Source organism: Balaenoptera ricei, chromosome 1 (assembly GCF_028023285.1).
Source record: "Balaenoptera ricei isolate mBalRic1 chromosome 1, mBalRic1.hap2, whole genome shotgun sequence".
Classification (NCBI taxonomy): domain Eukaryota; kingdom Metazoa; phylum Chordata; class Mammalia; order Artiodactyla; family Balaenopteridae; genus Balaenoptera; species Balaenoptera ricei.
The window spans coordinates 26,044,987-26,070,394 of record NC_082639.1 but is presented as its reverse complement, the minus strand read 5'-3'; the positions used below and the strand labels follow the sequence as shown (position 1 = coordinate 26,070,394).

The 25,408-nt window shown below is 47.8% G+C and overlaps 2 protein-coding genes across 6 annotated transcripts in view; one reads left to right on the top strand and one right to left on the bottom strand.

Moving 5' to 3' along the window:
* The first annotated feature begins 3,292 nt into the window (after positions 1–3,292).
* FNDC5 (fibronectin type III domain containing 5) lies at positions 3,293–8,615 on the top strand. The gene is given in 6 exon segments (XM_059896669.1): positions 3,293–3,365; positions 4,936–5,051; positions 5,556–5,754; positions 6,115–6,204; positions 8,276–8,485; positions 8,488–8,615. Coding segments are annotated over 6 exon segments (816 nt in total).
* Positions 8,616–13,917: 5,302 nt separating this feature from the next.
* S100PBP (S100P binding protein) overlaps positions 13,918–25,408 on the bottom strand; it is a 36,319-nt gene continuing 24,828 nt past the window's right edge. For all 5 annotated transcript variants that reach the window (XM_059918283.1, XM_059918300.1, XM_059918292.1 and 2 more), the window contains 2 exons: positions 18,737–18,824; positions 13,918–16,520 (listed from right to left, as the gene is read on the bottom strand). In XM_059918283.1, the coding sequence (XP_059774266.1) occupies positions 16,379–16,520; positions 18,737–18,824 (230 nt within the window). In that variant the 3' untranslated portion in view covers positions 13,918–16,378. The remainder of the gene's footprint in view (positions 16,521–18,736; positions 18,825–25,408) is intronic.

The following is a 25,408-nucleotide window of genomic DNA, read 5'->3' as shown; positions in this document are numbered from 1 at the left end:
CTCCTAATTCTTCCTGTGATTTGGGGTTTGTGTATCTAGGGGACCCCCTAGACAGGGCCATGACCATTCTAGGTGGCAAAGAGGAGCCTTCCCATTCTAAATGCTTACCTGCAGCCTGGGTTAGGGGCTGGGACTCTGGACAGCTCTGGACACTCAGGAGGATCCAAATGCTGGTGACCTCACCAGGTGCCAATGTGTAAGTGACCAGTCAGCCCCCTAGGAGGTGTCTGTGGAGTCCTCCAAATTCAGATCATCTTTGGAGGACAGAGGCCCACCCCTCACGCCCCCCCACCCAGAACCCCGTTCATGCATTTAATCATTCTTCCACTGCTGTATTTCCAGAAGGTTGAACAGAGCCTGGTACATAATAGGTCTCAATAAATATATGTTGGAAGAACAAGTTTTTATGTTCAACACACACTTGTTGTCTACTGCTCTTAGCCCTGTGCTAAGAGATGGTGTACAGATGGTGCACACAAAGGAACTGGTCCTGACAGCTCTCTCCCAAGATCACCCAGGGGGCCTCTAAATCCTCCCAGCTCTTCCCACCCCAGACCCAGCTTCCACTGCTTGCCAAGCTCCAGGCATCAGGACTTTTCCCAGAATCGAGGTAATGCCCAAGCACCCCATGTATCATGGGGCCTGGGAAGGCTGCACACCTGCAGCCACAACTCTCCAAATCCTCTCTGTCTTTCATGTCCCGTCCTCCAGCCACTCTTCCCCATCCCTCTCAAAGCCTCAGACACAGCCATATCCGCCCACCCAGTGCCCTACATCTACCTGGGGTTATACCCAACGTGGCCAGCGGGTGGCGCTGAGACTCCCTTTTCCCCAGCGCTGGACTGGACTCCACACCCCACCGGGACCCTGTCCCTCCCTCATTTTCTCCCCAGCACGGACAGGAGCGGACTCTGTGACCTCTAACTGACCTCTCTCTTTCCTGCTGGCTCCTGCGATGAGGCCTGAGGAGACTCCAGTTGCTCCTGCAGGCCCCGGGTTGTCTTTTCCTGCCTGGTGGGGGGGGGGGGGGTCCCAAGGGGCCAAGCTGCAGCTGGTGGGGCGGGGCTGGGCGGGGTGAGGCTGAAAGCAGCTGCCGGGAGAGAGAAAGAGAAAGGAGAGAGAGAGAGAGAGAAAAAGAACAAGAGAGAGAAGGGAAGGAGAGGGAGGGAGAGGTGCTCTGGTTCCCTGGCTCCTATCCCAAACAGGTGGAGGTCCCAGCTGAGGCTCTCCCCAGGATAAGGTATGTGTCTGAGGAAACAGAAGGGGCCAGGGGTGTCAGCGTGCCAAGCAGAGCAGGCCTAGGGGTACTGAGGGGCTAGCGGGTTAGGTTCTGCTGCTGAGCAAGAACCCCTGAGCCCCCTCCCATCTCACCCCTCCCAAGGTGACCAAATAGAGACTTGGGGGGCAGTACAAGGAGTCGAGGGGTGGGCATTAGGAGACGAAGGCTCTATTGCTGCTCTGGACTCCATACGTGAATTTGCACCAAGCTCTTCCCGTCTTTTTTTTTTTTCTTCTTCTCTCTTTTTTTCTCTTTTTTTTTTCTTCCCGTCTTTGAACCTCAGTTTCTTAATCTAAAATGGAGGCAGAGGCCGGGGGCTCTTAAAGATGTTTTGTGGGATAACTTTGCAAGGTGTCCCTTTTTCAAAAAGAATTCGTTCTTCCAGGGGCTTCTGAAGACCAGAAGGCTTTTAAGACCCAAAGGGATGCCCCCCTAGTGGTGGAATTTCAGGCAGTGGGGGGAGGGAGTCATTTAGAAAGATGGGCGGTCCCTCCATGTCAGGGGCCCTGAGGCCCTGGTCTGTGCCTCTCTCCTCAACCTAGTTTCCCTGACTGGGACTCAGGGTGGAGAGTGACACAGGGTGGCGGGTGGGAGCTTCCCCAGGTGTCTGGTGCTCCAGAGGTCCTCTCATTAGGGAGAGGGTGGTGGGCGCAGGGTGAGGGTATTTCCCTGCCACTCCAAGATCAGAAAAAGAGTGGATTAGGCAGCAGGGTGTGTGGCACCAAGGTAGGGACAGTGGTAGGCATATGGATGTCCCCAGGGTAATGAGGGAGGGGTCACCCGAGCCCTTTTTGAACTGTGGCTGCTGGCCACGTCTCTAGAGTCCCCTGCCCTTCAGAGTCATTAGCTCATTCACTGCTCACACCCTTCAACCAGTCCAGAAGGGTGAGGGTGGTGGTGGGGGGCTGGAGCCATTCCTCCCTCACCCTGCTCTTGGGAAGAGATTGTTCCAGATTGTTCTCTGGCTGGGGAGAAGCTGGCACGGGCAAGTTCTAGGATCTCAGGGATCCCAAGGTGGGAGACAGTCCAGTCAAGCACATGATGGGGAGTCAAATCAGCCTGTGTTCAAATCCTGGCTCTGCTGTGGGTCCTTGGGGAAGTCAAGTAACCTCTCCAAGCTGCAGTCTCCTCCTGTGCAAAATGCGGACAACAGAGCGGGCCCTTACAAGGTTGCAGTGAGAAGCAGTCGACATGGTGCAAGTAAAGCCCCCAGCGCGCAGCTGGCACCTAGCAGATGCTGTTGCTCTCATTATGGAGGGAAAAATGGAGGCCCAAGAAGGGAAGGACTGGCCTGGGGTCACAGAGCTAGGCCCTCCAGTGAGTCAGAGCACCCTCTTCTCAGCCCCATGGCAAACGCTGAGCACCTACTGTCTGCACCCCAGCACCTACGGAGCACTCTAGAGTCACCCCCATCCCTACTAGGATTGCTCCCCTCTGCTCACTCCTGCCCCAGCCTGCAAGGCCTCGGGTCTGGGGCTGGGGCAGAGCGAGGGGTGGGGACCCCCAGGCGCGGGAGGGCAGGTCAGCTTTGGGGCGGGTGCGATGGGGGCCCAGAGGAGCGTCTCCGTGGCACTTGTCCTCCCTCTCCCTCGGGAAAGGGCAGCGGTGGCGGCCGGGTCAGGGCTGCGCGGCGGGGAGAGAGGCTGCGTGCGAGGCTGGGGCTGAGCACAGTGGGGCACGGAGAACCCCGCTCGGGCTCCGGCACAGGCGAGAGGGTGGCAGAGCGGGTCGGCGAAGCCCCGCGGACCGGGTCATCGGGGGTGGGGGCGGCGAGGGGGCGGCGAGGGGGCACCCTCCGCCCCTCACCCCGCCCCCGCGCCTCTCCCCGCAGCGGGGGCGCCCCGCCCCTCGGGCGCCCGACGTGGACGAGGCCGCCGCCGCCGCCGCCGCGCGGGAGTCGCTGTCCGCGGAGCCGACATGCAGGCGGCGCGGGGCGGCACGGGGCGGCCGGGCCGGGCGGGCCGCGGGCCGGAGCGCCAGCGCGAGCGGCTGTCGCACGCCGGAGCCGCCGCCATGCACCCCGGGCCGCCCCGCGCCGCGCTCCGCCTGTGGCTGGGCTGCGTCTGCCTCGCGCTGGTGCAGGCGGGTAAGGGGGTCCGGGCGCGGGGCGCGGTCGGGCATCCTCGGGTCCCTTGCCTGCTCCCTGGGGACCCCGTCTCAGGCCCGCTCACTGCTCCCCTCGCCCCACGCCCCAGCCCCAGCCCCTTTCCTGCTTGCTTGACCCCCAGACCCGACCTCCAGCTCTCAAACCCCTTCCCACCACCCCTGCTCTGGGATCCACGGTCTTGGGATTCCCCAGCCCCCTCATCCCCTTGCCCTGACCCCAGGCCTTTCCTCAGGAGCCCTAGTTCCTTTCTCTGGCCCAGGGAGCAGCTGAGGACACCGGTCCCCCCACCTTGGGCCTCCCTCCTTGACCCAAAGCCCTGCAGGCCAACTCTGCAGGTCGAGCGGGATGGGGTCCCGCTGTGTGAGGGGGATGGGGGCTGGCACCCGAGGTCACGGGGACAGGTGGGGTGGACCCCGAGCCTGGAGTCTGGCCTGCCCCCTGGGGCCTGGCCTCCTCCTCACCCTGCCCCTCCTGATGCCCTGTCCTCGTCCCTTCTGGCTGCTGCCACCTTGCTCATCTCTCCTCCTACCCATCTCTCCTTGGCTGCTCAGTGCTGTCTCCCTGCTTCCGTCCTGTGTCTGTCTCTGATACCCCACTTGTCTGTTGTCCGGTTCTGTGTCTGCTGCCCCTGTCTGTGTCCCTCTGTCTCTCTCTGACTCCATGTCTGGCTTTGTCTCCCCAGGCCCCAGACCTATGAGGTGAGGGGTGAGGCTCAGGCTTAGGTCTTCTTCCCCTTTAAGTGCCTGCCTCTTGGGGATACAGAAGCTGTGTGAGTCTGCTGCCCCTCTCCTAGAAAGTTCTTCCTTCCCTGACCCCCACCATCCTCATCACTCTCCTCTCATCTGGTCCCCTTTGTCCTCTCCTCCCATCCAAGAGGCCCTACCCTCTTCTCTTGACTCCACTGAGGGGCCGTGCTCTGAGTGACCCCATCTTCCTCTGCTGCCTTCCCACCTGCCTCTTGGGGCCGGCGGGGTGTGGAGAAGAGGCCTTTCCCCAGGCTTCATCCTGCCTGGGTCTCCACAGTACTGGGGCTTCTTTTCGTGGGCCTCACTCCCATCCCAGGGCTCACCCAGCTAGGCTCTTCTCGACCTCTGGGTCTTTCTCCTTCCCTCAAGGTCACTCACTTGACAGTGCAGTTCTGTAGAAAGAGCACTGGACTGGGGAGCCTTCTGATTGCTTTGCACCAGACTAACCTGGAGCTCCTGCAGCCCGGCCACCTATGTCTCCCCCGTGCCTGTCTCCCCACCTCTCCTTCCTCCTCCTTTAGACCTGGCCCTGGCCCGGGCTCATCAATTTTAGCTCGAAACCTAGTGGGGCCAGTTGTGGCCAGCAGGCATTCCCACCCTGTTTACAAGGAGCCTGGGGCCTCTCAGGCCTGGCTCTTCAACCACTAACGAACTGAGACCCAGGTGCCAATCCCACTGGAAGGCCTGGGTTTCTTCCTTCCCATCTCATGGCCATCCCCAGGTTATCTTGTCATACTGACGAGACCGTGGGCCTGGGCCTCACAACAGGGGGTGCTCACGCTCAGGTGCCTCCCCACCCCCAGATAGCCCCTCGGCCCCAGTGAATGTCACCGTGAGGCACCTCAAGGCCAACTCTGCAGTGGTGAGCTGGGACGTCCTGGAGGATGAGGTCGTCATTGGATTTGCCATCTCTCAGCAGGTAACCCTTGAGGGTCCCTGGGAGGGAAGAAACACATCAAGAGAGAAGTGGTGGATGGGGGAGGAAGGGGTGCCGAAAGAGAAAGGAAAAAGGAGCGAGGAGCAAGAGAGATGGGCAGAAAGCTGCACACGTGGCTGGGAAGGGAGGCCCCAGAAGGGAATCCTTTGGTTGGAATCTGGGAATTAAGGGCATGATTTTGATCTTAAACAGATCTGAGTTTAGGACCTTGCTCCAGTTCTTGCTAGTTGTATGGCCTTGGGCAACTTCCCTAACTTCTCTGAGCCTGTCTCCTTACCTGTAAAATGAAGATACGGATAGCTACCTGCAGAGATGATGGGATGCTTGAGTCAGATTGTGGATGTCCGGGGTTTAGCATGGTAGCCAGGTGAGGCCTTATCACTGCTGGAGAGGTGGGCAGACGTGGGGTCGGGGCCTGGGCACTGAAACCTGGGGCCCGGCTTTTTTTTTTTTTTTTTTGGGGGGGGCCCGGCTTTTGCTCCACAGAAGAAGGACGTGCGGATGCTGCGCTTCATCCAGGAGGTGAACACCACGACCCGCTCGTGCGCACTCTGGGACCTGGAGGAGGACACCGAGTACATCGTGCACGTGCAGGCCATCTCCATTCAGGGCCAGAGTCCGGCGAGCGAGCCCGTGCTCTTTAAGACGCCACGGGAGGCTGAGAAGATGGCCTCGAAGAACAAAGGCAGGCCCGGGCCATCGTTAGCAAGGGACGGGGTGCGGGGAGGGGCGGTCAGGGCTAGTGCGGCGGGCGGCTGGAGGAGAGCGTGAGCCCTCCATCCTCCCCCAGCCCCTGCTGCCTAGCCAAGCAGCCCCTGAGAGAGGGAGGTCCACTCTGGTCCCCCAAGCTATGGGATACAAACTTTCAGCTCTGGATTAAGTCCAGTTGCTGCCACCCAAGTAGCCATCAGCATGTTCTTGAATCTCTTTTTGTTAGATGTGTGGGCACCTGTAGAAATAAGCCCTTAATATTTTGCGCTCGGCCCTAGAAATGTGGCTGGCAGGGGCCCAGGGAGTCCTGGAGCTAGTGTCTCTCTCCACACAGATGAGGTGACCATGAAGGAGATGGGGAGGAACCAACAGCTGCGGACGGGCGAGGTGCTGATCATCGTCGTGGTCCTGTTCATGTGGGCCGGTGAGTCTGGCCCCAAGAGCTTCTTCACTTCACCTCGGGGAAGTGGAGGACCCTCACCAGACCCTTTACTCACAGAAACGAAGGGTGAGGGGCTTGGAGGCAGTGAGAGGACTTAGGAGCCTAAGTTCTGCTCTGGGGGCCAGATCTGATCCCTTCTCTAACTGACCTCTCACCAAAAAAATAGCAGTTCGGTAGCTGCCTTGTAGGATTATATGAGTGATTGCCCTCCCTAATAAGTGGCCAAAGCCCCTGGTCTTCCAGCCCTGGCTGCAGCAGCCTCTCCGTATTCTTCTGGGTTGCTGTGCCTCCAGGTGCTTCAGGCCTGGGCAGCTCAGGCTTGGGACACCCTCTTAACCCACTCATCCTTCTTGACACAGCTCAGAGACCGCCTGCGTGAAACCTCCCCAACCCATCCATTAGAATGTTCCTCCTGCCTCGATGCTCCCACGGCACCCCGTGTGCTCCTCTCTAAATTTAGCCCTTCTTAGCTAAGTTAGTTGGGTTCCTGTCTTTCTCTTTTCCCACTTGTCTGTGAGCTCCCTGGGGATAAAGACCATCACCTTTGTACTCAACTCAACCAGAATTTACTGAACAGCCACTCCATTCCAGAGAGTAGTGCTACAGTCGTGACTAAGAAGAGCCATGTGCTTGTAAGGAACGCAGTCTGGGAGACGCCAGGCCCGTACTTAACAATAATTCAACGTGATGAGTGCTATAATAGCACCATGTATGGAAGCAGAGGATGGGGAATGAATTAATTCTGGGGCCAGGAGTAGAAATCAAGAAAAACACAGAGAGGAGGTAAATGGGGATTGAGCTTTGAAGGATGAGTAGGAGTTCACCAGGCAGCCAAAAAAGGAAGGGTATTCTGGGCATGTTGTGTTCAAGAAGGAAATTAAGCTCAGCCTGACTCAGTGCAGCTGCGACCCAAGAGAGAAGATAGAAAGTGAGGGGTAAAGGATGTTGAGGCTGTCAAGTGGACTAGAGTCCTTGTTGAGGGAATTAAACACCATGTCGAAGTTATATGAGCATCGTGGTTGAGAGGACAGGCTCTGTTGTAGAAGCATATGGAAAAATATGTTCCGTAGACACAAAGAAAAGCAGACACTTGAAAAAAAAAAAGCAGGAAAAACAAAGGATTGTACAAAAGGGGAGGTTTGCTTATGGTGCATTATTAGACTTGGCACAGACAGTATTCACATCATTGTAACAATATAAAATAGTGAATTAACTCAAAATTGTGATGTAATTCTGCTAGGATGATGAGGAAGGAAGTAGAGGGAGTGGTTAGGCTCTATCTGCCATGGTGGGACGTCAACAGATAATCTCTAAAACAGATCAGGAAATAGCACTATAGAGTTCCCTGTGGCCTAGTGGTTAGGATTCCGGGCTTTCACTGCTGTGGCCGGGTTCAATCCCTGGTCAGGGAACTAAGATCCCGCAGGCCGTGGCGCGGACAAAAAAAGAAATAGCACTGTAAATCAAGTATAGAGGGAAAACACCTACGAGAGTTGGAGGTGGTTGCCTTAATACTATTGGACTTTCAAAAAATATTAGTTTGATAGCGATAAACATTTAGGAGAGTGCAGGCCCTGGAGTGCACACCCCCACTCCACCGTGTGACCTTGAGTGAGTTATCTAAGCTCTTCATCGCTGTCCTCCCTCGTAACCTGGGGACAGTAATAACCAGTGCTCTCAGAGAGCTATGCGGGCTCAGTGAGATGGAATGTCAGGGCCCAGCACAGGGCCTGGCACATGCTAGACGAATGCTATTGTTGCCCTTTGTCCTAAAGGAAAGGAGAGCCCTCTGAGGTTTAAACGAAGGGAAGGGAGGAGACACGATCAGAAGCATGTTGTAGGAAGATCAGCCCAGCAGCAGTGAAGGGGCTGGTGGGGAATGGGACAGGTGGACACAGGAGCCAGAGGCCAGAGGCAGCCTCTTGCAGTAGTGCCAGTGAGAGGCCATCTGGAGCCCGGTACCCACAGGAGCTCGGCCTGGTCTAGTGGGCATGAAGTGGAGGGGCAAGGACTGGGGCTCTGGCCTCTGACTGCTCTCCCTTGTCCCCTGCAGGCGTCATCGCCCTCTTCTGCCGCCAGTATGACATTATCAAGGACAATGAACCCAATAACAACAAGGAAAAAACCAAGAGTGCATCAGAAACCAGCACACCAGAGCACCAAAGCGGGGGCCTTCTCCGCAGCAAGGTGAGGGCAAGACCTGGGCCCGGGCGGGGGCCCCGTGGCTGGCACCCTGGTAGTCCCCGGGCTGCAGAAGGGGTCAGCTTGGGGCCTGGCATGGCTGCAGCTGGACAGAGCCAAGCTTGGCCGCTGCCCGTGTGACACAGGGGACACTGCAAATTGATTTTGGATCCTCTCCTTTTGCAGGGTGCCAGGAGCCAGTAGGGGTTTAAAAAGAGGGCAGTGAGTGGGGAGGGCAGAGCTCCTGGTAGGTGCGGGACAGCAAGAGTAGGGGTTCTGGGCTCATTCATGCTCCTGCTGTGCTGTGTGACCTTGGGCAGGTGCTTCACCTCTTTGTACCTTCATTTCCTCTTCTGTAAAACAGATATGAAAACCTTTTCAGTGCTTGCTTTGAGCAGCTCAGAAGAGAGACATAGAGAATGGAAGAGAATCTCATGGTTCTGACGATGATTATCCAACAAACAAACATCTGGCTCTCTCTACATTTCCTCCTTCCTCCATCTCCTTACACCCTCTGGCTTACTGTCCTCTCTCTTGGCTTCTCTCTGGCGCTCTCCTGAAGCCTCTTATTAATCCACCATCTCCAGAAGCACCTCAGCAATGTCAGTGGCTGAGGCTACACTCAGAGGCAGATCTGCAGGATGTGAGAGAACCAGCCAGCGGGATGCTCGGCTAGGGCCCAGGACCCAGTCCTGGCCATTCAGCTGAGTGAAGCTGAAGGCTGGGTTTGAGAGGCAGAGAGATAAGCCATCCAGGCAGGGCTCCTCCTTTCCTTCCACCTGAGACAAGAGCCTGGCTTTTAGGCTGCAGCCCTGCTGCTCCCTTCCTTCTGGTGTCTTCTCCCTGTTTCCATCCTTGCAAGAAGTCTGTTCAATTTAGCCCTGGCTGCTTCTCTCATTTTTTTTTCCTCCCAGTTTCCAAACAAGCCCTCGGTGAACATCATCGAAGCATGACTGCCTGTCTGCAGGGAGAAGGATTTCATTTTTCTTCTCTGCTGGACCCCAGGTCCATGGGCACAGGGAGAAAGAGGACTGCCATGGGGGGGGGGGGAGGCACAGCTAGCTGCACAGTTCTCCCTCTGGCCCCCCCCCATCCTAGTCTGGTGAAGAAGGCTGAACTGCAAACCCAAATTCTGCAAAAAATAAGCCACGAAACTAAAAGGCCTGGCCCCGTTCTGGAAAAGGCAAAGCTGCATGAGACACAGCCTTCTTTCTGCCTCCTCGCCTCTCCTGGACTGGCTTCCTCTTTGAGAAAATGCACAAAGCTCCTGGGAGATGACAAGCACCTAGACTGACAGAAGCTGTGTCTTTCAGGGAAGCTGTGGGGCTGCCTGCCGGGCAGGGGCCTGGCTGCCATCAAGCCTTTGCTGGATCCAGCTATCAGGGACTTGTTTGTGGTGCGATGCACAACTTTGCGAGTGTGTAAGATGTTGTCTGTTCTGTCTCTTTTGGAAAACACAACCGAAGGGCTTCACTCCAGAGGGCAGAGGGATTCCCCGAGCTGGTTGCCTGTGTCCTCTGTCTTCTTTGGCCCTTATTTTGACTGTAAGATCATCAGTCTGGGGTCTGAAGGAGACAAAGTGGGAAAGAGACCTGGAAGGTACTGGCCCCATTTCTTTAGGAAAAGTCTCTTGGAGTTGCAACAGTGCTGGCTTGCACAACTGAAAAGGTACATCCACATGGGACACCCTGGGGGCTGCTAAATCACCCCCTCTGGGGTGGATGCTGCTGGAAGGCGGGCCCAAGCCATTCACCATGGACAGTCAGAGCAGTTCTGACCTCCGGGGTCTCCATATCTTGCCATCTCATCCAGGGGTCGTGAAAGCTACCCAGGGTCCTCATGTCCTTCCCTAGAGCCTGAGTGGTGTGAGGTGACAGGTCTCTCCCTCCACTGCCTCTTTCTGGTTTAAAAAACAAATGGTGCTTGCTAAGGAAGGCAGACCCTTCCCTAGGACTGACAAGTCGCGGCTGCTGAATGCCTGCGTGGGAAGAGACGGACCTCTGCGTCTTCCATTCGTGGCTGAGGACGAGAGTGGGGGCGACTGCGCTTGGCACAAGCCTGGCACGCAGTCGGCGCCCAGTGAGTACCTGCTGAACTGAATGAGAAGCGCAGTGACCCCCAAGCCAGAGAGCTGAAAGCCATTCCCCAGTGACCGCCCCTTCTTTGCGGTCTACAAGAGCTCTCGGGGCTGGGGCAGCTGCCACTCTGCTTTGCCCGAGTGCGGAGCACAGAGAGGGAGGAGAGACAGGGTGAAAGGCAGATGTCAGCAACGCTAAGGGCTTCCTCATGGGAGGGCGTGAGGCTCCACTCATTGTCTTGTGACTTCCATCCCTGCTGAATGGGGCTGCAAGGCCAAGGCTCCTTAGGAGAGAGGTCCTTACCTCTGATCCAGTTAGAGCAATAACCACTTTTTAAATGTAAAATAAAAAGACAAATGAAAAGGCACATCCTTGTCTTCTGGTAAATGCCCAAGTGTTGCCCTCTTTTTCTGGCAGTTGGCAGCAAATCAGGACGTGTGGAGGAGGGAGTCAGTTCTCTCCATTTTGGCCTGCAGCTTCTTAGGGACAAGCCTGCCAGCCAAGCTGGAGTTGGAAGGGAAATCTCGAACAGATGGGGGTGCACGTGTAGGAGGAGAAAATAGTTGCTCTATCATCCCATTACTGAGGCCCGCCCCCCCCAAACTGAGCTTGGGCTGCCTCACCGCATAGGTATGCAGGCTGGAGCTCAGTTTTTAAAACAAAGGGTTTTCCCCTCTGGATGGGGTTGGTGCTTTTCCTGGCCAAAGGGAATGCAGTCCTGCTTCTCCCAGCGTGAGGAGGAAGTAACAAGGGACTGCAGAAGCTGCTTGCTGCAGCTCAGGATTCACAGCATGCTGTTCGGGGATGTTAAAGGAACATCATTCTGATCCCGCAGCAGGCTGAAAGGTAGAGGAATGATGCCATTAGCCAATGAGAAAACCAGTAAATGGGGCACCTTGACATTTCTGTCCAGAGCCCGGAGGAGCTTAGGAAATGTCAGGTGAGTGGGGCTTAGGGTAGGCTGTTCTGGAAGGTTCTGAGAGCAGAGGGGAGCAGGTCTTACAGGCTGGGTGGGAGAGTGGGTAATCGATTAGCACACAGAACTGCCAGCCAGACCTCAGAGCGGTACTTCCCAGGCCCTCTGTGCCTGTCTAGTGCCAGATGATGGAGAAACTCCAAGTCAGCATCAGGTATAGACAGCTGTCAGTGGGGTCCAGGGAGTGCCACTAATGGGAGTTTGCTGTCTTTACCTTATCTGTGCCTGTAGCACATCATCTTAGGGTAGGAGGGGAGTGGAGTGAACAACACGCCTCACTAAACTCCATTCCCTTTAATCACCTCCCTAAACCCCCAAGTTCTACAACAACTGAGCTCTTCCTGAATCAACTGTAGTGACACAGTGGAAGCCTACGGCTGTGACTTGGGCTGTGGTCCTTTCTTCACCCCTCACTTAGATCTGCAGATTCCCCACAGCTTGGGAAGGGCCCAGGCAAGTTGTCTGAGACTGAGAGACCCGCCCTGCAAGACCACAGCAGGTCTGTGGGAGGAACGCTGGACTGAGGCAGGAGACCCTCAGGCCAGTTACTTCTCTGATGGGGTCCTGGACTCCTTATCTGTCAAAAACCAAGGGGTAAGAACAGAGGATTCCCAGACCCCACCCACCACCTAGAGTAGGAGCCAAAGGGCTTCCTTATGGGACAGGAGGGAGACCCCGGGGTCTACGGAAAGGAAGGAGGACTGGTGTTTCTATGAGGCAGGAGTCTTTGCTCTCTCCAGTCCAGTCCCCTCAACCCCAGCTTTTCAGCGTGGGCCTCCTTTCGAACCCACTTTTATGATCTCTAGTTCAACCCTTTACAGAAATATTTAACACCTCACCACCCCAGTCATGTAATGTTTCAGACTTCTACTTTCTCACCCTCTTTAAACCTATTTGACAGATTTTGGATTTTGCTTTTAAAAAGTAGCCTCCAAGAACAAAATGCTTTTGTAAATGGGACACCCCACCCCCCAAGCTCCATCGGTACAATACTCCCAAACCCTCAAATGTTATTTGAAGCTGAATTGAAGGAGATCTTTGTATACAAATAATTCCTTAGTGATACAGCATTTCAGGACTAGATGGCTTTAAAGGTTGTCCAAAAGATTACATTCCACCGCTTCCCAATGGGTGCTGGGAGGGTCAGATTTTTCTGTCTGTGGCATGTTCCAGTTGTCATAGGGGGAGGACAGGTGGGGAGGAGTGACAGGGCAGGAGCTTTTAGTTAAGGAATTCCACCGTTGGCCAGCTGATACTTCCTGTGACAAGTGGACATTTTTTTCCTGACAGGTGCTCTGGCCTACAAAACAAGCATACCCTAGAAACAGCTTAGGAATAATTGTTTTCTCTCAGAAAAGCAGGAAACTCTGCTTTCTAGTTTTAGGTGGTTGGGACTTTTTCTTCCTGTAAAAGTTCACAACAGGCTGGTAAGAGAATGAGCTTTTAGAGAAGGTCCATTTCTCCTCCTCCTCACTTCTCCACAACATAAAACGAACTGAGGGTAAAGGACACCACCAGCTCAGAGAATCCAGCCTGGTCTCTGAAACCTTTGAGGCCTACAATAACACATTGCTAAAAAGGAAATAAGCAATTACTGGACAAAGGAACACCTACACCTGAGAGGACAAAATGGATATGTGTATGTATAGGTCAAGAGACCTCGGATTCAGACAAGAATATTAAACAGCTGAGCATTTAGAAAATTTATATTGAGGCTTTCACCTGTAGGCTACATGTTAAAAACTTACAGGACAGCAGGACAGAGAAGCCTATCCAAATATGTTGCTACTTAACGTCTCAGCACGAGCTGAGACTGTAAAGCATTGGCTAATACAGGTGACAAGCTCTTACTGCCTTCCTTTTCATCTTTGCTCCTGGGGTAAGTCTAAGAAGCTTAGGTTCACGAAAGGGATCTAAGGAACGCTGTCTCCCACATCTACCCACACTTATCCAACCTTCACCCCAGGTTCTAGGAACAATTTCTGGAGAAGTTGGGTTAAGAACAACTATCAATTCTGGTTTCTCACATCCCTTTCAAAGGGAGAATGCCCCAGGTAGCTCAGTTTCTTCCTTATCAGTGCTGGCTCTGGAGAAGCAGAGAGACACAGGGGTCAACCATCAGCCACAGGAAGGAATGCGAGGCAATGCCTGTGTGATGGGGCTGAGCCATTTTCCCCCTCTGCAAAAACAGCAGCACAGTGATATTTAAGGCTCTCCCTATGTCACGCTCCTGATGTGCGCTATATGTAGCTGCAAATCCCAATCAATTTCAACATTTCTTAACTGCTGGAACGCCTTTCTTAACACTGTAATTTACCCTCAAAAGAACAGGGAGCACACACCCTCGCCTCCCCGGTACCACATTCTACTAACTGCCGCCCCTCCCACACCCCACTAACCTACCTGCACAAAGAAGGAAGGAACCCTCCTTCAGAGGCCGCAATAGACGGCCACGGTACATAAGCCACCGACAAGAACTTTTATTTCCTTGTAATGACATTAAACACAACTGCTACAAGGGGAAAAACATGACAGAGGAGGCACCAAACTTCAGTTTCATAATTGATCCTGACAACAACCAAAGTAAATTGGGGTCTGCATTAGATGCAAAACTACGGTTATTTCAGGCTCTTTACTTACAAGTAAACTATGTAAACAGCCCATTCCTACTCTGCATTGTCAAGACCCCCGTGGCGAGAATGTTATCACAGATAAAGAAAGCTAGGTAGGCAGTTAAATGCACACAACCCTTATGTAAATAAAACAACACGGCAAGAATTCTACATGAAAATTAGATTTAGAGGCCAACACCAAATGTGAGATATGTAGCTTTTAAAAACAGATTAAAACTCCAGATTCTACCCACTACCATCTTTAAGGCGAACATGCCTGATAATGAGTTTTCTTTGGCTTTGTTTTTCTTCTTAAAGAATACCATGTTAACCGCTAGGGAACAGTTCTCTCCTCCCCCAGTCCAACAGATTTAATTAAGCTGCTAAAGCTTGAAAAACAGAATTATTTGAGCAAAGAGGAAATGTGATTGTCACATTTTCTCGTTAACCCGTCACTCATTTGATTTGGCAAAGGTGATGCTCCCATTACACATCAGTCTTAAACCCTCCTGTACCAGGGAGGCAGGAGCATGAGTCTTAGACTTTTGCCTAAGCAAAAGGCTGTCCCTTTACTCCTTGGTTATCTGTGGGGAACAAGGCAACTGCAATGCTAATTATTCTAGCGACAATTCATTCTAACTATGCTATAGTTCCAAAGGTGGATGTTTGTCCCACTCCATCAAGCTAATTTACGGAAACCTGGAGAAGTGACTGATATAGGAAATGCCAACTGAAATAACAGATTTTGACTCTTGCCTTTGAACAGAACTTCTCCTTTGCATTTTGGTCCCAGACTCTAAACCAAATGTCGAAGGAAAAGAGAATCCTTGACTGGATAGAAATAGTTAACACTTAGGGACGTCCATCTAAGTTTACTGGTAACTATGACCAAGTTTCTCCCAAGTCAGTTTCTAAAGCAGGGTAGGATGTTTAAGATGGGTTACTTGCATACAAAGATGGGGCTGATGGAACAACAAAACCAGACAGAGGCAGTGAGCCCAGTATCACAGGCTGTGCTATAGCAACTAGGTACAACCTTCACACAGAGTGAACAACAACAGCACAAATGCCAGACTGCAAAATCTCCTAAGAGATGTCTAGAGCTGTTTGTAAAGAGAATAACAAACTCCTAAGACACCCATTAAGATAGCTGCACATAGCATTACCCTTAAGATCAGGTAATGCTTTGTGCACAGGCGTAATCAAAACTATTTTAGATTCACTTTAGTAGTTCTGTAAAACTGTACATCAGAGGTTTGACCAAGTAAGGAGATGGTAACATCCTGGATCAAAAGGCACCTCTTATTAACTAATAATGGAGACAAAAGACGGCTTCTCCAAAGTCTCTCCCACAGGATGGGAAGCTCACTAACACGTCAACTCATACTTGAATTGGAGTTCAGCAGATGAAACTGAAGACCGACTGACACCTCTCAATAGCACTGCTTTCTGGCCTGTCCTAGAGTCTAGACTCTGGGTGGGCGGCTCTTCAATAAAGAGAGCAGTAAGGCTGTTCTTAAGAGGCATACCTATGTCTAACAGGATACAGGAATATGCCGGTAGAGCCCTAAGGTCACTGCGGAAAAAAGAAGGAATATCCTTGAAGAAAGGCCGAGAAGGCAACAGTCACAAGATCACAAATCAACAGGGGTTGTTAGTCACCAGTCTTCTGTTAGAGTTAAGATGTACAAGATTTGTAAACACTATTGTGCAAAATAAATTTAATGAAGAATGAAAAAAAAGCCAAAAAATAAAGGCAGCTAGTAGGTACAAAAAGAAGAGAAGATTTACACTTCTAATTTGTCCTTTCAACTACTTCAGATGTCCTGGATTACCAACTTTAAAATACTGACACGTATTCTGAGATTCAAATAAAAAAGGTAAGAGGGGTTGTTAAAAGTGACTTGTATCCATTTATAAGTCGTCAGCAATAATTAACACTGGCTTGCAGCCTGATAAAGAATCTCTTCCTCATAGGAGATTAAAAGATGATTTCTTTTGGGCACCAGAAGTAGACTTCACCTCTGCACAGAGGTGGGTGTTTTGACTTAATGCTGGCTTTCAGGTGGCAGCCACCTTCAATTTAAATTAAAAAATTAAAACTATATCAACTCAACACTGTTTAAATGCATACACACACATAAACAGGAAGGACCTTATACAAAAAATTTCAAGTCAGCAATGGGCATTTCCAAAAGGTGACAAGTTCTTTAAATTAAAATGTTGTGAAAAATAAATTTCAAAATCTACAAAGCACAAAACAGCAGAAGATGAGATGCTGCTCTGGACAGGACCCTGGATAGGGACCTTCACTGCTGATGGGAGGAGACAAATGGACTGTACGGGAAATCTGGTAGACGCTGGAACCGATGGTGGCTTCGCATGTTCTGGTCAACCCACTGAGTCAGACTGTATCTTTGCAGAGATTTCTGTCGGAACCGGGCGTAGTTTCTATCAGCAGAGAGGGAAAATAAAAAGAGGATAGATGAGGGTTTCAGCTGGAATGGTTATTTGTATACAAAAAAGGCCAAGAAAACTATTTAAAGAATATTGTTACTTTTGGAAATTGGATATTCATTTTATATTTTGATTCTCATAATTTTAGAAATTTTATATTATTTTCCTTATATGAAAGTCACATTATAAGTTCTATTTCCTTCCAATTTCCAAAGCCACCTAATTCCCATACAGGTATTATGGTGATATGGTCCATATACACGAATGTTCTAAGAAAACCCAATGTATAATGTATAATAATGTTTAAGCAGGAAAAACCCATTTTCTCCCTCTGGAAACATTTAGAACAGGATCTATATTTTATTGCTTGCATCAGACCTGTACCTCCAACAGGACTTCACTGTCTGACACAGCTCAAGGTTGCTCAGGACACAGCAGTTAAAATTAGAATAAAATTCCCAGAGAAGGTAAGCATCACGAGAATCACACTGCGAGTTTAGAAACTGAACAGACTAAAAGTTTCTTGAGAGCTTCCTTTAGTCGTGTACTGGGCTGGGGTTCTGAGCAGGACCCTCTGAGATAATTTCATCCCATTCTCAACTCCAGCTGGTCCTAATAACCACCTGAGAAGCTTTAATTTAAAGATATAGACTCTTGGCCCCTCTCTCCACCCTTAAACTTAATAACTTAGAATCCCTTGAGTCAAGCCCTGGACATCTGCATTTTTAGACATCGCCATAGGTGATTATGGGGAATAGCCCAGGTTGAAAATAATTTTAACAGTACCTGGTGTTTATCTAGCCCTATATGCAAATACTTGCTGAATTCTTTAAACATCTCACACCATTTAATCCTAATGACAATCCTACCAGAAAAGTACTCTCATTAACTCCTTATACAGGATAGGAAACTAAGCCTCAGGTAAAATATTACTTCCCCAAGGTCATAGAGTGGAGTAAATAGAAGAGCCTGGATTTGAATTCACATCTGACTGCAGAATTTAATAACTATTACACAACACTGCCTTTCAGAGTACTGCTGTCATTTTGGCAACTATAGAGAAAACACTAAGTTTAAAGGCCCTGATGTGGGAGCACGTCTGACATACTTGAAAAATAGCAAGGAGAGACTTCCCTGGTGGCTCAGTGGTTAAGAATCCACCTGCCAATGCAGGGGACACCGGTTCGATCCCTGGTCCAGGAAGATCCCACATGCTGCGGCGCAACTAAGCCCGTGCACCACAACTATTGAGCCTGCGCTCTAGAGCCCGTGTGCCACAACTACTGAAGCCTGTGCGCCTAGAGCCCGTGCACCACGACAAGAGAAGCCACCGCAATGAGAAGCCCAAGCACCACAATGAAGAGTAGCCCCTGCTCGCTGCAACTAGAGAAAGCCCGCGCACAGCAACGAAGACCCAATGCAGCCAAAAATAAATAAATAAATAAACTAAATAGTATGAAAAACAGGAATAGCAAGGAATCCAGTGTGACTAGAGCAGAGTGAGCAAGGTGAATAGTAGAGGAGATGAGGGTGGTGAGCTAACCAAGTCAGCCTAGACCAAAACATATAGGCACTTGTGATCATGGAGATGGGAAGCCACTGGAAAACTCTGTGCAAAGAAGAGAATCTGACTTATGCTTTAAAAGAATTTCTCTGGCTGCTTGAGTTGAGAACAGTAGACAGGCAAGAGCAGAAGTAGGGAGACCATTTAGGAGACTTGCAACAATCCAAGTGAAAATGATTGAGAAATGATCAGGTTTGGGATATATTATACGTAGAGCTTATAGAATTTGCTAATGCACTGACTGTGGAGTAAGAGAGAAAGGAATCACAGATGACTCCAAGGTTTCTGAATAATTGGATCAAGTAACTGAATAAATCTGTAAAACCACACTGCATCAAGAAACCAGAAGATTTCAGGACTAGAAAGGCTCTTTGACATCAATTAGTCCAATATCTTAATTTTACTGTTGTGAGGACCAGAGAAGTGAAGTGATTTGATCAAAATCACATAGCTAGTTAAAAAGTGCAAAGCCAGTATTAGAACCCAGGTTTCCTGAATTTCAGTCCAATTCTTATTCTATTATACTGTATCACTTCTTTTTCTACCTCTGGAATTAAACAACAATTACAGCCCTACCAAAGCTCTACCAAATTTCTCCTGTAGCAAAATTCTACCCTTTTCTTCCTTCTTCTAAACACCCACTCACCGCCTGGTGAGGTCCGAAGGATGCTGCCATTTTGGGTTCTGCATGTGATGAACTTGACCCATCAAGGCACACAGCTCCCCCAAGGTACCTGTGATACAGAGAGATCAGTGGTTAGGAAGCAGCTCAGTGAACTACCATGTCAGCCTAGGTCAAAACATGTGCTTTCAGGGAAAGAGAAAACAGGCACTGGTCCTAATACTATCTATTTATGATTATCACAAGCAGTCAGCACAAAAACTATAAGCCAGAGAAGGGAGCTTGCTCTTGGATGATATGATGATGAAGAAGCAGCAATAATGACAGCCACCATTCATTCACTCAACACTAATTTATTAGCTCCTATAACGTGTGAGAAACTTTACTGGGTCCTAGAATATGGTACAGACAAGACACTGGACCTGCCCAATGAAGTTTATACAGAAGACGGGCAATTCCAAAAACTTTGATAAGTGTAGTGACAGGAGAAATACATGCTGCTATGAGTACAGAGACTGGGGAGTGGGGGTTAGAGAAAGTCCCCTCCAGGGGAAGTAAATTATAAGCAGGGATCTAAAGGATATATAGACGTTAGTGGGAGGGGTGGGAGGTAGGGGTATCCAGTAGAAATAGCTAATATAAAGGCCCAGAGACACAAGACAGCAAAATACATTCAAGAAACAAGAGAAGTTGAGAATAGAAGGCGGGTAGGGGCTTTTTGCTTAACAAGAAAAATAACTGGAGGCAATTTTTCAAACACCCGGGAGCCAGGCAAGGTGCTAGGCACTTTACATGTTATCTTACTAATTCTGAAAAAGTATCTTGTATGGAGATAGATTTTTATTAACATCATATTAGAGATGGGAAACTATGGCTCAGGGAGGTGAACTTGCCTTAAATGATTATTAAACTGGACTGAAAACTGGCTCTTGTTAGATTCCATGCTTTTGCCACTATTTGATAATGCTTATTTTGCACTTAAGGACTGAGACTTAGGCTGAAGCTCACAAAACCAAAACTTATGGTTAGAGAGAATAATTCCCCTAGACCAGTGGCTCTCAAATTTTAACATGCATCATAATCAGCTGCAAGTATAAAACAGGTTGCTGGGCCCCAACCCCAGTTTCTGATTCTGTAGGTCTGGAGTGGGACATGAGAATTTGCCTTTGTAACAAATGCCCAAGTGATGCTACTGCTGCTGCTGGTCTGGGAACCACATTTTGAAAACCACTACCCTAGACAGTGGAGACCTTTCTTTCAGCTGGTTTACATACTTCTCATTATCGTATCTACTCTGCTCCCAGGAACCAAGAGCTGTCAAACTAGGCGACAGACCATCTTTTCATGTTCTGGTAAAAGATATTTAACTTAACTTTTAGGACCAGTTTAATTTATTTGAAGCCTCAAGAAGCTCAACTCTGTAGAAAAAGTATATACTTTGGAGTTTAGGCAGACTTGAGTTAAAATTCCAATCCAGCCATTAACTAGCTCTGTGACCCTGGGTAAATCATTCCTCTTTACTTATCTATGAAATGTGGACAATAATAATATTTTGCTTGAACTTAAATATCAGGGTACATAAAAGACCTAGCATATCTTCTGGCACTCAGGCAGTGTGCAGTAAATGGTAGCTATTATTATTATGGTGTTACAGCCTCGGGACTATGTTAGCTTGCAAAGACTCTTCAAAGCCTGTGACAATCAATCACCTATTTATAAGGAAAAAATGCTTATTAAATGGATCAGTCTACATATAAACTATGAAATGCTTTATAACACTCAGCAGAAATTCTCTAACCATAATGAGATGATACTTTTCAGCAAAAATTTATAGATTCATTACATTAAAAGTTTCTATGCAGTTAAAATAAAAAAGCACAACCAAGGGTAAAAGAAGACAACTGACAAAATGAATAATGTATCTGAAACGTATTTGCAAGGGTTTACTGTCCTTATTCTGCAAAGATAAGTCTCCTCATCAAACAAACAAAAGAGGTCAAGGACATGAATAGGTAATTCTCAAAACTAATACAAGTAATCAATAAACGTAATGAAAAGATGCTCAATCTCACTAATATGGAAATAAAACATATTAATCTCACTTCTTGAGAAGGAAATACAAATCAGAAATGAGTTTTCCCTTTAAGAGAGAAGTAGCTTTTGATTAGAAAATCCCTTGCCTGTTTGATTTGTTAAGCTAAAATCAAAGGTCTCTACTCAAATTGCTTTTCCTTTACCATACTTTCATATCACTAGCATCCCCCTCCCTCTAGCCCCCACAAAAAGGACATTTCAATGGTGAGGAAATCAGCTTTGCAAGAATTTCAAGATACATTTTTCCTGCCAAAGCATCACCAAAGGAGGGCTGGCAAGATATGGAAAGTCTGGTGTCCAGTCTCAAATGGGACAAGATTATCTGCAGACCATGTCCTTCAGCTCACTCATCTCTTACCATGTAGACTCTATAAAACTGTCCTGACGATGGAGACTAAAGATATACCAATAAACCTCCTACAAAGAAACCTATTCAGTGTAAACTAAAAGAAGAAAAAGACTGATCGATTAGGCCCAATGAGGCTTCAAGTATTCAACTGCTAGGCGTCATAATCTAGCAGCAGCAACTTACATATAGCATTTACCATGTTTCAGGCAGTATCCTATGTGCTTTACATATATGAACATATTTATTCCTTACAATAATCCTACAAGGTATGTCCTCCAATTTACAGATGAAGAGGCACAGAGAAGTAACTGGTCCAAGGTCACACAGCTAGTGACAGAGCCCAAATTCCAATAACAGAATACCATCATAGGGTTGAGTTTCCTGAAAAATTTTCTAGGACTGACATTTCACTGTGGGGATTAGAAAGCAAGAATCATATTGCAATATGTCTTGTATACCCAGTTGGTACCTCAGCACAACGCTGAGTAAACAAAGGCTCAATAATTATTGTCTCGGCTTATGTACCAAGAAATGTTAGTTTTCATTAGCACTAAGAACTTACTGATGTACCAGGGTAACCTTTATTATTAATAAGGGTTATTGATCTAGAGATAATGGGAGCTAATATTTATCAAGCATTTATTATGTGCCAGGCACTCTGCTAACTGCTTTGCATGTATCCTATCACTTAATCCTAGCAACCACATGAGGCAAATACCATTATCTCCATTTTATTCATGAATAAACTGAAGCTTAGAAAAGATACTCATCTATCATCTAGTAAATGGGAAAGCCAGGATTCAAACCCATGTGGGGCTATTAATCCAAAAACCTTATTTCAGCTCATAGCTTCAATCTCTTCTTCCTCCAAATTTAGAGATGCTAACAAGAATAGAAACATTTAAATTTTCTCTTTTCATAGTTTCCAACAGATGGGCTTTCTTGGACCAACAATCAGTACCATGGGTTTATTTTAAGTTGTGGCTAAAAGGTGGTAAAGACTGTCCTTTGTTTTGTGGCTAAGAATGAAATTCATCTAAGAATGAAATTAGGAGGAAAAAACCTCAACATTTCAGAGATGAGATCAGCGGTTCACCGAAACAATCTATAAATATGCAGCTGACTGATTTGGGGAAAAATCCAGTCTAGTAACTATCCTTAATAGGTTAAAAGTAAGTCAATTGTTACAAAGGAAGAGTAATGATAACGCTGAATGCTTGCTATGCCAATGGCCCTTCTGACAGGTCTTATACATCACCATACTTTGTACCACATGACCAAGAACAGAGACTCTCTCTGCTGGCTAATGACCTAAGATCTGGCACCTGGCCTGGCACCAAAAGGTCATTAAGTGAATCAATCAGATACTCTCCCTTGGAATGTGAATGTGAGCTTTAATAATGAGAACAAGAGAGAGAACAGCACACAGAGGCAGGGCTCTAGGAGAGGACAGACACTTGAGATAGCTAACAGAGAGCAGCAGAAGCACTAGTCACAGAGATTGATAAGATTAGAAGTACCAGAATCACTAACTCAGCATGGAAAACCTACTGAAAAGGGAACAAAGGCATCCATTTCTGAGGGGGCCTGGCTCTATGGTTGATTCTTTTTATTATGAGGCCGAGCTATGTTGTTGAGCCTCTAATCTTCATCTTTTCCTGTAAATCCTTAAACTCAGTTACTTAAAGGCAATCACAATGTCTTTATTCAATGCAATCAAAAAATTACCTAATACAGGGGAGGGAATGAAGAGGGAAGGAAAGAAAAAAAAATGTGCTACAGGGGTATAGGCTACTGCTTTTACAAAAAGATTAATAAAATAGGAATAGGGAATTCCCTGGTGGTCCAGTGGTTAGGTCTCCATGCTCTCACTGCTGATGGGCCAGGTTCAATGCCTGGTTGGGGAACTAAGATCCTACATCCCACAAGTCACACAGTGTGGCCAAAAAAAAAAAAAGGAAAAAATGATTAAGTAGAAAGCCAGAATGCAAACATCCAGGCCAACAAAAGTGTGATGATCTAGTACAAATCTTGACTGATTTTTTCCATGCATATAAGGCAAAAAACAAAAGAAAGAAACAGGAATTATTATATAACTCATTTCTGCAGTGTTGTATTGTATAGGGGATACTGAACAATGTATGAATGTTCTCAACAGTAATGGCAAATGTAGAAACAGAATTTACATAACCACTGCTGCTTATGGTCTTCAGTAAAAATCAAAGCAGACTTCCACTTCTAATCATAATGAATGGGCATACCTCCACTGTAAGCAACTACAGACTGGGCAAAATGTATGAAACAACTGTATTCAGACTGCTCAGAACTGTAATCCCTAAGGGAAGGGAAACAATTGAGGTGAGACTCAAAACTTCTTATGAGTCTATGAGTTTATAATTTTTCAAAATAAAAAGTTTTTTTTTTAATGAAGGCAAAACAAATATAAAATAAGTAAACAAAAACAGAGACTTCACAACAGCAGACCTGCACTGTAAGACACTAAAAGGAGTTCATCAGGAAAAAAAGAAAATATGAGAAGGAATCAAGAGCACTGGAAATGGTAAATATGTGAGTAAATACAAAAGCCCTTTTCTCATTTAAAAAGTGTCTTTAGACAGCAACAGTCAGCTCTACCCACCACCAGAGCCTCCCATCAAGCCTCTTAGATAGCCTCAACCACCAGAGGGCAGACAACAGAAGCAAGAAAAACTATAATCCTGCAGCCTGTGGACCAAAAACCACAGTTACAGAAAGATAGAGAAGATGAAAAGGCAGAGGGCTATGTACCAGATGAAGGAACAAGAAAAAACCCCAGAAAAACAACTAAATGAAGTGGAGATAGGCAACCTTCCAGAAAAAGAATTCAGAATAATGATAGTGAAGATGATCCAGGACCTTGGAATAAGAATGGAGGCAAAGATTGAGAAGATGCAAGAAATGATTAACAAAGACCTAGAAGAATTAAAGAACAAACAAACAGAGATGACCAATACAATAACTGAAATGAAAACTACACTAGAAGGAATCAATAGCAGAATAACTGAGGCAGAAGAACGGATAAGTGACCTGGAAGACAGAATGATGGAATTCACTGCTGCGGAACAGACTAAAGAAAAAAGAATGAAAAGAAATGAAGACAGCCTAAGAGACCTCTGGGACAACATTAAACGCAACAACATTCGCATTATAGGGGTCCCAGAAGGAGAAGAGAGAGAGAAAGGACCAGAGAAAATATTTGAAGAGATTATAGTCGAAAACTTCCCTAACATGGGAAAGGAAATAGCCACCCAAGTCCAGGAAGCGCAGAGAGTCCCATACAGGATAAACCCAAGGAGAAACACGCCGAGACACATAGTAATCAAAGTGGCAAAAATTAAAGACAAAGAAAAATTATTGAAAGCAGCAAGGGAAAAACGACAAATAACATACAAGGGAACTCCCATAAGGTTAACAGCTGATTTCTCAGCAGAAACTCTGCAAGCCAGAAGGGAGTGGCATGATATACTTAAAGTGATGAAAGGGAAGAACCTACAACCAAGATTACTCTACCCGGCAAGGATCTCATTTAGATTTGATGGAGAAATCAAAAGCTTTACAGACAAGCAAAAGCTAAGAGAATTCAGCACCACCAAACCAGCTCTACAACAAATGCTAAAGGAACTTCTCTAAGTGGGAAACACAAGAGAAGAAAAGGACCTACAAAAACAAACACAAAACAATTAAGAAAATGGTCATAGGAACATACATATCGATAATTACCTTAAACGTGAATGGATTAAATGCCCCAACCAAAAGACATAGACTGGCTGAATGGATACAAAAACAAGACCCATATATATGCTGTCTACAAGAGACCCACTTTAGACCTAGGGACACATACAGACTGAAAGTGATGGGATGGAAAAAGATATTCCATGCAAATGGAAATCAAAAGAAAGCTGGAGTAGCTATACTCATATCAGATAAAATAGACTTTAAATTAAAGAATGTTACAAGAGACAAGGAAGGACACTACATAATGATCCAGGGATCAATCCAAGAAGAAGATATAACAATTATAAATATATATGCACCCAACATAGGAGCACCTCAATACATAAGGCAACTGCTAACAGCTATAAAAGAGGAAATCGACAGTAACACAATAATAGTGGGGGACTTTAACACCTCACTTACACCAATGGACAGATCATCCAAAATGAAAATAAATAAGGAAACAGAAGCTTTAAATGACACAATAGACCAGATAGATT